The sequence below is a fragment of the Aquarana catesbeiana genome, linkage group LG03, assembly GCF_042186555.1.
Source record: "Aquarana catesbeiana isolate 2022-GZ linkage group LG03, ASM4218655v1, whole genome shotgun sequence".
In the NCBI taxonomy this organism is placed as follows: Eukaryota; Metazoa; Chordata; class Amphibia; order Anura; family Ranidae; genus Aquarana; species Aquarana catesbeiana.
In genome coordinates, this window is record NC_133326.1 from 731,996,899 (window position 1) to 732,011,952 (window position 15,054).

The window sequence follows — 15,054 nt, forward strand, 5'->3', positions numbered from 1 at the left end:
AACGGAGTTTCACCCAAAAATTGAACTTTCGCTGATCGGATTCCCCCCCCCACCCCCGGGTGTCACATTTGGCACCTTTCGTGGGGGGGGGGGTATAATCCAGGTATTTGCTCCCACTTCCGGGCATAGATCACCGCAGGCTCCGCAGTGATCTACGCCATGTCCGGCCCCTCCTCCACCCCCCGCCACTGTCTTCTGGGAGACACACAGGTCCCAGAAGACAGCAGGGACCAGTGGAGACGCGCAGCACGAGGTAGGGAACCAGGCTGTGATTCCCTTACCGAAGATGGCGGCTCCTCCACCTGAGAGCCGAGGGACAGATCGGCTTCGGGTGAGGACATCGCGGGCGCCCTGGACAGGTAAGTGTCCTTATTTTCAAAGTCAGCAGCTGCAGTGTTTGTAGATGCTGACTTTTAAGAAAAAAACATTATGGTGGAACTCCGCTTTAAGTGCCAAATTTGGAATGTAGATGTGCCATGACCCACTTGTATTTTCCAAACGATATTTCTTGGGATTTATACAAGGAACATGAGAAACCACCTTTTTTTCAAGACATGCCAGAGTGATCAGGAATCTTCAAACTACGGCTCTCCAGCTGTTGTAGAACTACGCATCCCATGAGGCATTGTAACACTCTGACATTCAGACATGACTAGGCATGATGGGAATTGTAGTCCCTGAACAACTGGAGGGCCGTAGTTTGAAGACCCCTGTGCTAGACCATTATTATGCCTCCAGAATTGGGAGTGTGGCATCTACCCAACTTCTCTCTGCTGGTGGACACAAGAACCTACATCTATAGATATGTGTTTGGGCAGTGGTTAGCACTTTCACCTAACAGCAAAAAGGGTTGCTGGTTCAAATCCCACCACCCCATGTAAAAATGAATAACAAATTATCTTAATTTGCAAATAAGGATCATCTCTTCCTCAGAGAACAGTGAGCGGGGCATGGTGGTGGGAAGAAATTAGCAGCAGCACAAGCAACTTCCTGTAGGGGCATGATGTCATTCCTGTGTGGTGGCCACCGCTTCCGGGAACCGGATATGTGCCACGGGTACATACCTCCACCCCACGGGTACATACCTCCACCCCACGGGTACATACCTCCACCCTACGGGTACATACCTCCACCCCACGGGTACATACCTCCACCCCACGGGTACATACTTCCACCCTACGGGTACATACCTCCACCCCACGGGTACATACCTCCACCCCACGGGTACATACCTCCACCCCACGGGTACATACCTCCACGCACACAGCAGCTGTGCATCTCACATACACAGCAGCCTCCCATCTAGATGCAGGAACCCAATTTTGATGGAAATTAATAGTAAAGCAGATGCAGATTTCCAGGACTGGACTAACAAATGTTTCTAGTGAAAGGCAACTGGTGTTTTCTATTAAACAAAGTCTAAATGGGCCATTGACATGCATCACAGTTGAACTTAGGAACGTGTCTTTGTAAAGTTAAACTAAATGAAATACTTTCTTATTTTTGCTTGGGGATAGAGTGCAGAGGAATTAGAAGTCTTGTCAGTTTTTGGGGATGTCTTCACCCCTGATAGGGTGAAGACACCTCCCAAATTTTGCCAGTTTCTCCTTCAAATTTATTCACTTCCTGTCACATAGCCAAACAGGAAGTGAGGGTAAAACCCTACCAATGTCTTTCCTTGGGGACACACAGGTCAGTCTAAATATTTTCCCCATTAGGTAAATTGCACTCTAGCATTTTGCTCTGTACACCCCAAATTATTAGGTATCTTGGACTTTGGTGTTTATTTACTAAAGGCAAATCCACTTTGCACTACAAGTGCACTTGGAACTGCAGTTGCTGGAGATCCAAGGGGGACATGCAATGAAAATTAAAAAACAGCATCTTTACTTCTACATGATTGGATGATAAAATCACCAGTGCTTCCCCTCAGATTTACAGCGAGTACACTTATATTGCAGAGTGGATTTGCCTTTAATAAACCCCAAGATACCTAATAATTTGGGATGTACACAACAAAGTGCTAGAGTGCAATTTGCCTAATGGGGACATTAGTTAGATGGACCTGTGTGTCCCCAAGGAAAGACATTGGTAGGGTTTTACCTTCACTTCCTGTTTGGCTATGTGACAGGAAGTGAAGCCAATTTTCAGAAAAGGGACACAAAGCCCAACCTTAAAAAAAGACAAGCAGGGGTTCTAACACTCACTTGGTTTACCTCAAATGCTCACAATTAGAATAGGATTGTCTTAAGCTAGATTTTAGCACACACACACACCCAATGTAGAGAGAACCTCAAAGTGGGTACACCTGTTAAGGATGTCCTTAAATTACTAACCCAGAAAACACACTTTCTGAGCATGCCCAGAAACATCAAGTGCTGTTCACACACAAAAAGCACCAAAAAAAACCCAAAGTCCCTGAGCATGCCCAGACCAACCCAAATGCAGCTAGCACAAAATAAGCCACCCCCTGTCCAAAATTAAGCACATCATCCAGCATGCTACAAAATTACAAATGGGACAAACCCCCCCCCCGGTCCAGGGGGGCAAACAAAGAGCCTAACATGGGCAAAAGTTAGACAACAAATACCATTGCAGTCTATGGGAACTGACTTGTTAATTTTGCTAGTCCCCACTTGGCTGGCTTATATTCTAGTTATTGGCCTTAAAATGGGTATGGGGGCCCAGGTCCCACCCTAAGGGACATATATCAATGTCACCAATTTGGGCAACCCCAAAAACTAAACAAGGAGAAGTGTCTTTAAAAATGCTAACTTGCTTTAAAGCTAGTAACTTGGGGGGGGGGGGGGGGGGGTTACTCTGCCTGTAAAGTGGTGCATCTGTAGCATGTATCCAAAATGCTGCTTCAAAAATGTACGGCTTTAGAGAAAAGTTACAAATAGACGTTGCAGCTGCAAGATTTTAACCCAAAACAAAAAATAGCCTGCCCCCCTCCCCCCCCAATACATACAAGGTCGTTTGGGACCGTAAAGGCTTAAAATGAGAACCCCCACATGAAAAATCCCACCCCAAACTAAAAAAAAATATTGTGCCCCTCCCACACACTAACAAACCCCTAGCCAAACACACAGCAATCCAGCCCATGAAAGGGGGGTGGATGTTTGGGGGCAGGAGGGGCTCGTGCACCCCAAAAGCCAACCACCTTGTTCCCATATTGAGGGGGACAAGGGCCTCTTCTACACAACCCTAGGCTGGGGTTGTGGTGGGCTGCAGACAGGGGGCTTTACGGAATGTGGAAAGCCCCTTTAAACTAGTGGGTACAAGGAGCTTTGTGGTTGGTATTGGGCTAAGCTGAACATGCCCCAAAGGCAGTCAGCTATGTTGAGTGCATGTGGCCCTGTATGGTTCAGGAGGGGGTTGGGCGATCACTCTTCTCACCCCTTTCCTAGCTGGCCCTGTTGTAGGCCCTGAAAAAGGATGTGGTTTGGATTGGTGAAGGCAGCTCACAGCCTTTGGAGGATAGAGTGGAGTGTGGAGTTCCCTTTTAAAAGCAAAAGTTAGCCCATGGAAATCCAAGGTATTAGGCTCGATTCACACCTATGCATGTTGCTTTTGAGCGTTTTTGGAGGTTTTTTTTTCATGCTTGCCACGTTTTTGAGCCGCGTTTTTGCCGTGTTTTTGCGGCGTTTTTGCCGCGTTTTTGCCGCGATTTGCGTTTTGCGTTTTTTTTTTTTTTTTTTTCATTTTTTTTTACAGTCTTAAAAAAAATTACAAAAAAAAAAAAAAAAAAACCCGGCAAAAACGCACCAAAAACGCATCAAAAACGCTGCAAAAACGGTGCACTTGCGTTTTTGATGCTTGTCCATTGAAAACCATTACATGCAAAACGCTGCTTTTTGCATGAAAAAAAGTCCCCGACCCTTTCTAAAAACGCAGAGATACAAAAAAGCATTGATGTGAACATGTTCCATAGCAACCCATGTTAAAAAATTCCCATGCATTTCTGCAAAATGCAAAATGCATCAAAAAACGCGCTAGTGTGAATGGGGCCTTAGAGGGGGGAAGACAAGAGCTTTGGAGAATGGAGTGTGAAGTTCCCCTTTAAAAGCAAAAGCTAACCCAAGGAAATCATATGTATTAGAAGGGGGAGGTTAAATGCCCTTTTAAGAGGAGCTAGAGGAGCGAGAGTCTTTTTACATAATTTTAACAAGGTGCATGTCACGGGCTGACAACGTAACACGCTAACATGACCTGTGTGCAAATCTCCTTAAAAAAATACATAAAGGTGAACCAGCGTAAAAAAAAAAACTTGCGGGCACAGCAGTCTTTCTCTGAAAAAGTTACTTTCTCATTCTATTTTGGGCATATTTGTTACTTGGGCAGTTGTTACCAAACTTCCTCACATCACCCCAAAATATTGGCACCTCCATCTTCTGTTAATATTGAATTGAACATGCCACGTGCCATGTCCATAGTGGCGCTCAGATTGCATTCTCCCGTTCACCGAGATCGCTATAGTAGATGGGGGATTCACGCTCTGTTCCCGGCGCACCCTTTCGTAAATATGAAAATGTGCGTTGCGCCTCGCCGTGCGCCTCTACTGATGGCGCATGGCTTTTGTAACTCACCCCCTATATGTTGTATTCAATAACCCTTACCACCTCCTCCCCTCGTCTTCACCTCCGTCACACCTACCACCTAGCGTTGGTGGTCAGGCACTATAGCTGGCTCTGTGTTCTTCACCTTAAGCAGCTCCCTTTCCCATAAGGCAAGCAGGCCTTCAAGGACTTGGTTCCCCAGAGGCCTTTTACACAATGCTATAGTGCCCGGCTACCACGCCAAGGCAGGTGCGATTTAAACACAGCAAACGGGTACTTGCGGTTGGCAGAAAGGCAGAGTGGTGTAATTGCAGTCCAGGTTCAGACAGGCCACGTTCAGAGAATAGTCAGGGTCAATTTCGTGGTCAATAGACAGGCAGAGTTCAGAGAGTAATCCAAAGTCCAATCTGAGGTTGATATCAAGGGAATCCAAACTAGCTGGCAGGATGGGGATCAAACAATGGCAAAGGTTAGAGCATGGGAACAAGGTAGGCAAACAGGGAGCTTGAGGCACAAATGCAAAAACTATCACAAACATGACACTGAGGGTTTGGCAGGCTATAAACAGGTTGGTCTCCACCAAGAGGCTGTGTCTACAATCACCTTGCAGGTGGAAAGTCAGACAGGAAGAGTGCAGCCCAGCCAAAACCAGGATGCTGGATAGGGACCAGCCGTTGCCATTGAACAGAAGCATTAAATGCTCCTGAAAAGTTCAAATACATGACACATTTTCATATTACCAACCATCATCATTAATTCTATTCACTTTGGTCTTTTTTTTCTGTCATTCTTCTATTGTCCTTCCTCTCACATTCTTGTGAATTGCACCTACAGGTATGTCTAAAAGTATGGAAAACATCTCTGACTGGGAGATAAATAGCAAGCCTCGTGGGCTGCTCACACGTGAGCCATGTAGGCAAGATATGGATTGCCTAGCACCTATGACCCGTAGTTCTTCTATGAGAAGAAGGAGCGATCAGCCACCGCCGCATTTAGTGGATACTCCCCACTGTTCAGCTCCTCCCAAAACAGCATCCTCCAAGGATCAGTTTCTGGCTGTGCCCACCACCGCGAATTGCCCTAGACGGTCCTCGAGCTTTAACAGGAGAGATAAAGTTTCGTCTATCACAGCCTTGGGTCCAGGAGAGAACCCGATTGTCCGTCGACCTTCACAAATAGCTACATCTCGAAGATGCAGCAGCAAGATAACACACAGTGAACTGCAGAGAAGGATCAGAGAGGTGAGGACACCGAGTGGTCTACATGTTAATAAAGAAATTGTGCAAACATTTTGGGTGGCCGGGAGGAGGGATTTTGGTTGAGGGATGAAGTTTAATTCGTTTTGCCATTCTGGGGTTCTAGTGGCAAGCACCCCTCCATCTCTCCTGATGCCCTGGCTCCTCATAGTCTTCTGTCAGACATGTGACTGGAGGAGATCAGAACCAGGACATTCTCTCTGTGAGACCTTAAAAGTGGACAGAGAGATGGAGCAGAGGGGCACCACTGCCTCTCTCCAGCCAATCTACATGGAGTAGGTCTTCATGGATTTTGTCTTCCTCTTTAGATGTAACCCCATTATTGATTCCTTCATCTAAATGATTGGGTGTATTGGTGATCCTCTGACTTCAGTACTTTGTGAGTAGTAAAGAGTGGAATGTTGTATAGGAGATGGGATTTGGCCCAGGTTAGCCTTATCTGTGGATGTTCTTCATTCTTTGCTGATCCATAGTTAGACTGGCTTAGGCTGCTAAAATGGTCCTGCATTCCCTTTTGAATAGAGTAATAGGTGTTTTCCTAGTGTATGAACATGGGGCATGGCCATATGAGTGCGCTACATCATCAAAATGTGGACCCATTTATAGGACCTGTATAGGGCACCATCGCCAGTCCACATTCGATGCTGACAGACCCACAAATAATCCAACCAATTCTATGTGTGGAATCATCAGATCAAAAGTGAAGTGAATTCATTCATGGCTGCTTCTTGGCCACTGACCCAGAACAGCATCCTCTGTGTTCCTTTCATGACAGGTACACTTTAATATCAACAGGTACACTTTAATATAAACAAGGCATCACTGAATCCAGGCTGATGCAGACATCTAATGTCTATGATCTACTTTGCTGCAGGTGGAGGAGCAGGTCCATGGCGTGACACCAGAAAAATGCCAGGAAGCGCTGCTTTTCTTCGGAGGAGACGTGACACGGGCCGTCCAGCACTTAAAGGTGACAGTTTCTTAATAAACCAACAAACTGCTAATATCAGAGATAAATGTGAATTGGGGGTCGCCGACAAATGTCTTATCTTCATCCATAGTGTTCTGCACATAGCTGTGTGATGACAACGTTATTGGGCATGAACCCATTTCATTTAATTACTGAGGTCAATTGTAGCACCATAACATCAGGGATGGGGGTGAGCTTCACACCATACACATTATCAACCAAATATCTAGACAACGTCACACCCTTAATTACCTGACCCTGATTTTAGGTACCCAAAGATTCGGATTGTCTAGAGCCGAAACAGTTTGGAGGTTTGAGTACAATCTTTAGCGATATCCCCAGGTGGCCATTGCAGACCTCCTTCTAATGGCCACTGAGAACCTCCTGACAATACTAGTTTCTGGGCTGGCTACAATACTTTCTGCATCACTGACCTACAACAAGCATTGAGATCAGGAAAGTCATTTTCACTCACCTTTGTACTTGGTCCAGGTCAGTTGATTGAAGCCAGAATAACAGCCTGGAAGGTGGCATTTTCATAATAAGAGGTTAGCAGTGGAAACTATCTCAGATGGGAGCTGAAGATCTATGAAAGATAATTAGGAATTTTTAGAGAAGTTCGGTATTCAAAAAACTCTTGTCAGGAAGACTGTTTGCCTGATAAACTTCTTGCTGGCTGGTACAGCCCTCCGCCATACTGTGTGGTTTGGAGATAAGATGTAAGCACCACCACCATGAACTTCCAGGACATTACTTTATATAAAATATTAAAAAGGGGGTGTTTATTTTTTTTTTTTTATAGTATACAGGATCTTTAGTCTTCGACCCTGGGTTATATGCAGATACTTTCAGGTGATTGGACACTGGAAAAAAAAAAGGAAAGCTGCAGGGACATCCGCAATATAACCCCTTCCACTTCCAGCTAGCTTAATTTTTTTCTAGTTTCCTTAGATAATGGATTTCTTCTATGTACCAAGGGAAGCCTACGTTTTGTGTAGAGGTTATTTTCTCAGAAATATTCTTCTGTCAAAGTACTACCATAGTTACTGCGGCTCCTTTTGCAGCTTTTTTTTTTCCTTAAACACGTTTTTTATTGAAATTATATATTAAGCACATATACATCCATACATTTCTTGTATCAAAAACTTCAAGTAATACAATGTATAATACCCTGTTTCCCCGAAAATAAGACCTAGCGTGACTGTCGGTGATGGCTGCAATATAAGCCCTACCCCCCAAATAAACCCTACCATGTTTCCCCAAAAATAAGCCCTACCCTGAAAATAAGACCTACAAAGACTTTAACTACAGCTTATTTGGGGGGTAGGGCTTATATTGCAGCCATCACCGACAATCACCCTAGGTCTTATTTTCGGGGAAACAGGGTAACAGGCAATTCGCTATGTCTTCCCCCAGATTATAATTATTAAGATACATTAAGGTTACAAAAGGTTATTGGTCTGCGCATCCTATTGTAACACTCTTTTTAATTTACAATATCATATATAGGTTTCAGGTGTTTTGAGACACTTGTCCCAGATTTTTTCATACTTTGTAGGGCACCCTCTATGTGCATATGTGATTTTCTTATAGGGTAGTACTGTATTTACTTGTGCAATCCAGTGTGTGAGCTCTGGAGGATCAGGCCTCATCCAAAGTCTAGCTATGACCTTCCTTGCAGAGAAGAGTGTTTCATGAAGAAATATCTTTTGGAATTTGTTTATCTCTGTATCTGGGAAAATTCCTAAAATGCATAGTTTGGGCTGTAAGGTGACAGGAGAGCCCATTGTGTCATGCAGGAATCTTACCACCTGGGTCCAAAAAGCCTGAATCTGCGGGCAATGCCATATTAAGTGAAAGAAAGTGCCCACTGCTTGATTACACATCTTACATGTTGCAGACTGATTCTGTTTATATCTAGAAATTCTGAATGGTGTGAGGTAGGATCTATGCAATATGAAAATCTGAGTCAACCGGTCCGATAGTTTAGGGGATACCAATTTGTAGGCCTCAAGAGCATCACTCCATTCATCATCTTCCATATTGCCCACCTCCACCTCCCTCTCCCACCTAGGTTTCAGTGCATATGCTGTTCTGGTTGCTGACGGTGTTGTCAGCATAAGGTAGAATTGAGAGATCAATTTTTTGGGGTCTGGGTATTTTATTGATTCCATGAGAGGATTATTAACTGAGACGAGATCATCTGAGGGAAATTGCGATCGAAAGGCGTGGCAAAGCTGTAGGTATCTGAAGAATAATTGGTTTGGAAGCATAAACTCAGATTTCAACCTGTCAAAGCTCTTCAGTTTTCCATTACTGATAATATGGGACAAGTAAAATATCCCCCTAGAACTCCACACCTCACTGTCTGGGATCATGAAGAACTCAGACAGATCTGGATTGTGCCACAGAGTGGTAATCCTTTTGCAGCTTTTGATATGGTTGAGTCTTGGAGGACCATCTCTTGACTCCTCCTCAGAAAGATGTTGGGCTGACCCATAATATCGTTTTGGGCATCAGATCTTGCATGGGAACTCACCTTTGCACACGATGCATCATTAATAATATAAAAAAAGGTGCAAAACCCTATACAGTATACATAAATATGACTTCCTCACAAACCAAAACTGTATAAAGCAATGATTAATGAAAAAGGGGTGTCTTGGTGAAAAAATAAGTGCAAAAAATTGTAAACAATAACATAAGTCAACTTCCAGTGTCAAAATCAGGACCCCAAAGGCCAAGAAAATATCCATGCATATATTAGGCACATAAATCCAGCAGGCAGTGTTCCTGGGCCACCTCACAACAAAAGTGTCAACTCCTCACCAGATCTCAATGATCTCTAAACAAAATAGATCGGTAGTACTTGAACACCCACACAAGGTCACCCCAGGGCACATTGGTACTTTTAGGTCAATTCCAAACCTTCACTGAGTACCATGGGTCAACAGCTCTCCTCAGGGATAATGGGAAGAGAACAACAAAGGACCATAGAGTAGTATCACCAAAACATCCAATTTATTGCATATATTTTATGCTCACAAGTATCACAAGGTATATAAAAGCATAAAAACGAATTGCCGTTGTACACCAGCTGGCATGATGACATCATAGACCGCTTGCCCTTCCCAATGCGTTTTGTCTGCAAACAGTCTACAGGGGACAAACAACAAGTTATATCTTCCTGTATCTGAGATATTAAGTGTAGCATTTCCCTACTGGACTAAGCGCACAGAAATATTTGCTTTTAAATGATGCATCACATTCTGTTAGCCGCAGCGTGCTACACAGGTCCATGGCCATAGACTGCCAGGGACAGAGTCCTATTCCTGAAGACCCCTTTGGGGGATAACCATAATGGAGGGTGAAGGCAGGATGGGGTCCTGGTTCCTTAAATCCTGCCAGAAGTAAAGACAAAGAAGCATGACAAAGGCAGAAAAAGAATTGGAATGAGGGTTCCAACTCTTCCACACACCATCCAAAACTAAAAAAAACAAAAAAAAACAGAAAAGTAGAAGGATAGAGAGGAAAGAGACAGAGGAAAACAGGTAAGAAATCTCCTAAAAAGTTGACAATAATCCTTGTAGTAATGAAACTGATCAAAGCCTTGAAGATAAGCACAATAATTTGAAAAACAAAACAAACAAACCCCCCCACCCCAATCTCATGAACCCTACATCCATATGAATTAGGGGTGACACCAATTTCTCAATGTAAGGGTCTTCTCTCTCTGTGTGTCATGGAGTACTTTCTTCTCTTTCCAGGTAGTTCATCTGTACAACTTGACCCGGCACAGTAAGGAGGAGTGCCGCCAAATCCTGGAGAAGTTCAACTGGAACCTGGATGCTGCTTCCTTTCATATCGTATACACAGGAAACCTTACTAAAGAGAATTAATGAAGATTCCTCCCTTCAAGGAGAATTTCTGCCTGCCTAGGATGGTGCCAGGGGACATGCCTTCAATCACCCACCAGCCACCGCATTGAGAGTTGCTGTTTTTTAACAGAATCTTTTACCTTCCTCCTGGTGATTTGCCTTTTAGCTGCACCCAGACAACAGTGACAGAGAGATTCCTCCACTCCATTGATCTGCTTTTTGTTATTTTATTGGCTCGGTTGCACAAGGGGAGAGGATTTGGGGCACAAAATGCCAAAAAACAGCAACAAAAAAATCCCTCTGCTTAGTGGTATCTTTTAACCTTTTCTATAGGTCAGGTTAGAACTCTTTATGCCTCTGCCACAGTCTAGTGTACATTCAGTAGGCCAATAGGTAGGACCTCTCCCACAGTTTTGCCTGAACAGGACTCTTCTTTGGGCTAGAATTTCTCTCCCAGAGACAGGGACATAAAGTCATGTACTGAACCTCTCAGCAACTATACCCATCCCACGCAGAAGGACTCCCCAGACAGCAGGCCTAGGAAGGAAAGATCTTCACATTCTACATTACCTTCAGACAAAGTCTGTGAGGAAAAGAACCTTTTCAGAAGTACATACTCTATAGGAAGCAGCCCAGGAGAAAATAACCTTTCTAGAAGGTCTCCCCAAATATGTATTACTTTTCCCAGCCCACATCACTGGTTTAAACCCCTCGATGATTGGCCAATATGGAAAAAATATATCCTAATCCATTGTATCTTCTTGCTCTGCCTACTGAAGAACGCTCTACAGTAGTATGCAGAATCAGACAATATCCTTGGGCTTAGGGAATAATTTAAACAGACAATACTCAGGCTGGCTATAGCTTGGTTGTCAACACAAAATTTGAATTAGGGACCCTCCGGCTTAAGGCTTCCCCTAGGATGAACCTTCCTGCACTTGATCTAACCCAAGACACGTGGGAACAGTTCTTCTCTGTGATGCCAATGGATATTGGTTTCTGGACTGTGTATATGAAGTTTCTTATGTACATTACTTCAATGCTGTGCTTTAGAAGCTGTATTAACGTATCTTTAAGTAAAAGAAGAAGAATTTGGGTTCTGGCTGGAGGTGTATTATTCAAAAAGAATGCCTGAATACCTGAGTGATAGCTTATAAAGTGGATCTGTACACAGTTAGACCGCATGCGACTGGGTGGGTGCTGTCTCATAATATCCAACAATGGTGCAGGTGATTGGATCCTGAATACAAGTAACAAGTGTAAACCTGTTTAGGTCAGGAGTTGGAAGAGGTCATCCTACTGGGGGTGAAGAGAGGACCCCCCCCAATAGAACATGCATCAGGTGACCTGAGCAGGGGGGCTTAAGTCACCCGATGCATGTTCTATTTAGGGGTCCTCATAAGCCTCAGGTGTTCAGCTGGACTTTTGGAGCCTTGACCTCTAATCACAAAGTCCATACAAAGTCCATACAAGGTCTTGTGGTGTAAGTAACTCCAGACTAAATAGAGCAGTCAGTGCTCCATTCAGTGGACCAGGGGGTTGCAGAGCAGGGCTTCAAACCCACCAGCTGTACGCATGGAAGCAAACAGAATAGGTTGGGGGGCCTAAAGGGCAGTTATGGTGGGGGGGGGCTTAAAGGGCAGTTATGGTATGGAGAAGGTGTCCCCTGGAAAGTCTTGCTGCCAAACTTCCATTTCTCAGGGTGTATTGGAGTAGTTTTCTCTTTTATTTCACACATATGTGTATATATATATATATATATATATATATATATATATATATATGCATTTGTCAGGTCAGGCATTGATGTTGGCCTGGCTCACAGTCTCTGCTCTAATTCATCCCAAAGGTGTTCTATCGGGTTGAGGTCAGGACTCTGTGCAGGCCAGTCAAGTTCCTCCACCCCAAACTCCCTCATCTATGTCTTTATGGACCTTGCTTTGTGCACTGGTGCGCAGTCATGTTGGAACAGGAAGGGGCCTTCCCCAAACTTTTCCCACAAAGTTGGGATCATGAAATTGTCCAAATTGTCTTGGTACGCTGACGCCTTAAGAGTTCCCTTCACTGGAACTAAGGGGCCAAGCCCAACCTCTGAAAAACAACCCCACACTATAACCCCCTCCTCCACCAAATGATTTGGACCAGTGCACAAAGCAAAGTCCATAAAGACATGGATGAGCGAGTTTGGGGTGGAGGAACTTGACTGACCTTCATATTAGAGTGGAGACTGCGAGCCAGGCCTTCTAATCCAACATCAGTACCTGACCTTACAGATGCGCTTCTGGAAGAATGGTCAAACATTCCCATAGACACACTCCTAAACCTTGTGGACGGCCTTCCCAGAAGAGTTGAAGCTGTTATAGCTGCAAAAGGTGGACCAACTCAATATTGAAACCTACAGACTAATGCCCCGTACACACGGTCGGATTTTCCGATGGAAAATGTCCGATCGGAGCGTGTTGTCGGAAATTCCGACCGTGTGTGGGCTCCATCGGACTTTTTCCATTAGAATTTCCGACACACAAAGTTTGAGAGCTGGCTCTAAAATTTTCCGACAACAAAATCCGTTCGCGTAAATTCCGATTGTGTGTAGACAAATCCGACGGACAAAGTGCCACGCATGCTCAGAATAAATAAAGAGATGAAAGCTATTGGCCACTGCCCCGTTTATAGTCCCGACGTACGTGTTTTACGTCACCGCGTTCAGAACGATCGGATTTTCCGACAACTTTGTGTGACCGTGTGTATGCAAGACAAGTTTGAGCCAACATCCGTCGGAAAAAAACCTAGGATTTTGTTGTCGGAATGTCCGAACAAAGTCCGACCGTGTGTACGGGGCATTAGACTGGGATATCATTACAGTTCATGTGTGTGTAAAGGCAGACGTCCCAATACTTTTGTTAATTTAGTGTGTGTGTGAGTGTGTGTGTGTGTGTATATATATATATATATATATATATATATATATATATATATATATATATATATATACGCATGTGTGTTTGAACTTTGGGGTGCACACCCTAATGCAATAGGCTGCACACGCCTATGAATATGGTGTAAAGCTGAGATAGGTATTTTAAGAGTAGATGTATTTGAGTATGAATGAGTCTGCTGGACTAATGTGTTTCAGGCTCGTACCGCTGCAAACATGGTCTGGGATATAAATTACGAAATTTGAGCTCTTTGGGGTACACTAGTTAACCAGGTGAATAAAGAGTGTCCCGGGATGTAAGATGATTCTATAATTCCCCATCGTGTATTGGGAGTGGGTTGAAACCATTCTCTAATGCCGTGTACACGGTTGTTTCGGCAACAAAGGTCCGACAGTCGTTCCGATGGACTTTCGACTGACTTTTGACGGACTTCCGACGGACGTTCGAACGAACGGACTTGCCTACACACGATCACACCAAAGTTTGACGCATTTGTACGTGATGACGTGCGACTGGACTAAAACAAGGAAGTTCATAGCCAGTAGCCAATAGCTGCTCTAGCGTCGGTTTGCGTCCGACTAGCATACAGACGAGCGGATTTTTCGATAAGAACTGGGTCCGGCAGAGTTGGGTCCGTAAAGATTTGAAACATGTTCCAAATCTAAAGTCCTTCAGATTTTCGACAGAAACAGTCCGCTGAAGGTCCAATGAAGCACACACACGGTCGGATTGTCCACCGGTTTCAGTCCGTCGGACCGGTCCGGTCGAAAAGTCCGCTCGCGTGTACAGGGCATTAGTTGCGTGAATTTTGTAGCTAGGTAATAGTCAGAAAAAGTCTACATGGCCGGTTCCCCCAACAGATCGGTGCTTAATTCGTTTTGCGTTGGCACAGAGAGATTTTTTTCCCTGACAAATTAATTTAGATAAGATCATTAAGGGCATGTTGCAATTTAGCATGACAAGGTAAGTAGTTGTGTTGGAACAATGATTTCGTTGACTTAGCTGTATCCTAGGGCCTTTTTTTTCATTTTAGGGTGTGCAAGGTACTCTTGTTGCTGTCACCAGAAAAGCTGCTCTTTGTTTGCAACATATCATCACATACTTGTGTGACAAAGTAATCCACACAGAAGCAACACAGATTTATTTACCTTATTGCCATAGCTGTCATTAAATGTATGCGAGCCCCTTAATTAAATGTGTCAGAGAGGCCTAAAGGGAGAGGCAGAGGTTCTGCACCCAGAGGTAGTAGTGGGTGAGCAAGTTCTGCAGGACAAAGCGGTGATCAGCCCCGCCATCAAGAGGCAAGGCACGTCTGCCTTTTCTGTCTCAGAGTGCAAGTGGCATACATCAAAAGCATGCACAGGAGGTAGTTGAGTGGCTGACAAAGACTTCCTCTTCTTCTTTCTCCTCCTCGCACATGCAGAGCAGTGATTTTCCTCTTCTTCATCCTCCTCC

At 44.3% G+C, this 15,054-nt stretch overlaps 1 protein-coding gene across 1 annotated transcript in view; it reads left to right on the forward strand.

The window, feature by feature from the left end:
- Nucleotides 1-11,759, forward strand: part of LOC141133830 (activated CDC42 kinase 1-like) — a 49,374-nt gene extending 37,615 nt beyond the window's left edge. The window contains exons 10-12 of the mRNA XM_073623395.1: nt 5,394-5,800; nt 6,690-6,785; nt 10,553-11,759. Of these exons, the coding sequence (XP_073479496.1) occupies nt 5,394-5,800; nt 6,690-6,785; nt 10,553-10,684 (635 nt within the window). The 3' untranslated portion in view covers nt 10,685-11,759. The remainder of the gene's footprint in view (nt 1-5,393; nt 5,801-6,689; nt 6,786-10,552) is intronic.
- Nucleotides 11,760-15,054: the final 3,295 nt, after the last annotated feature.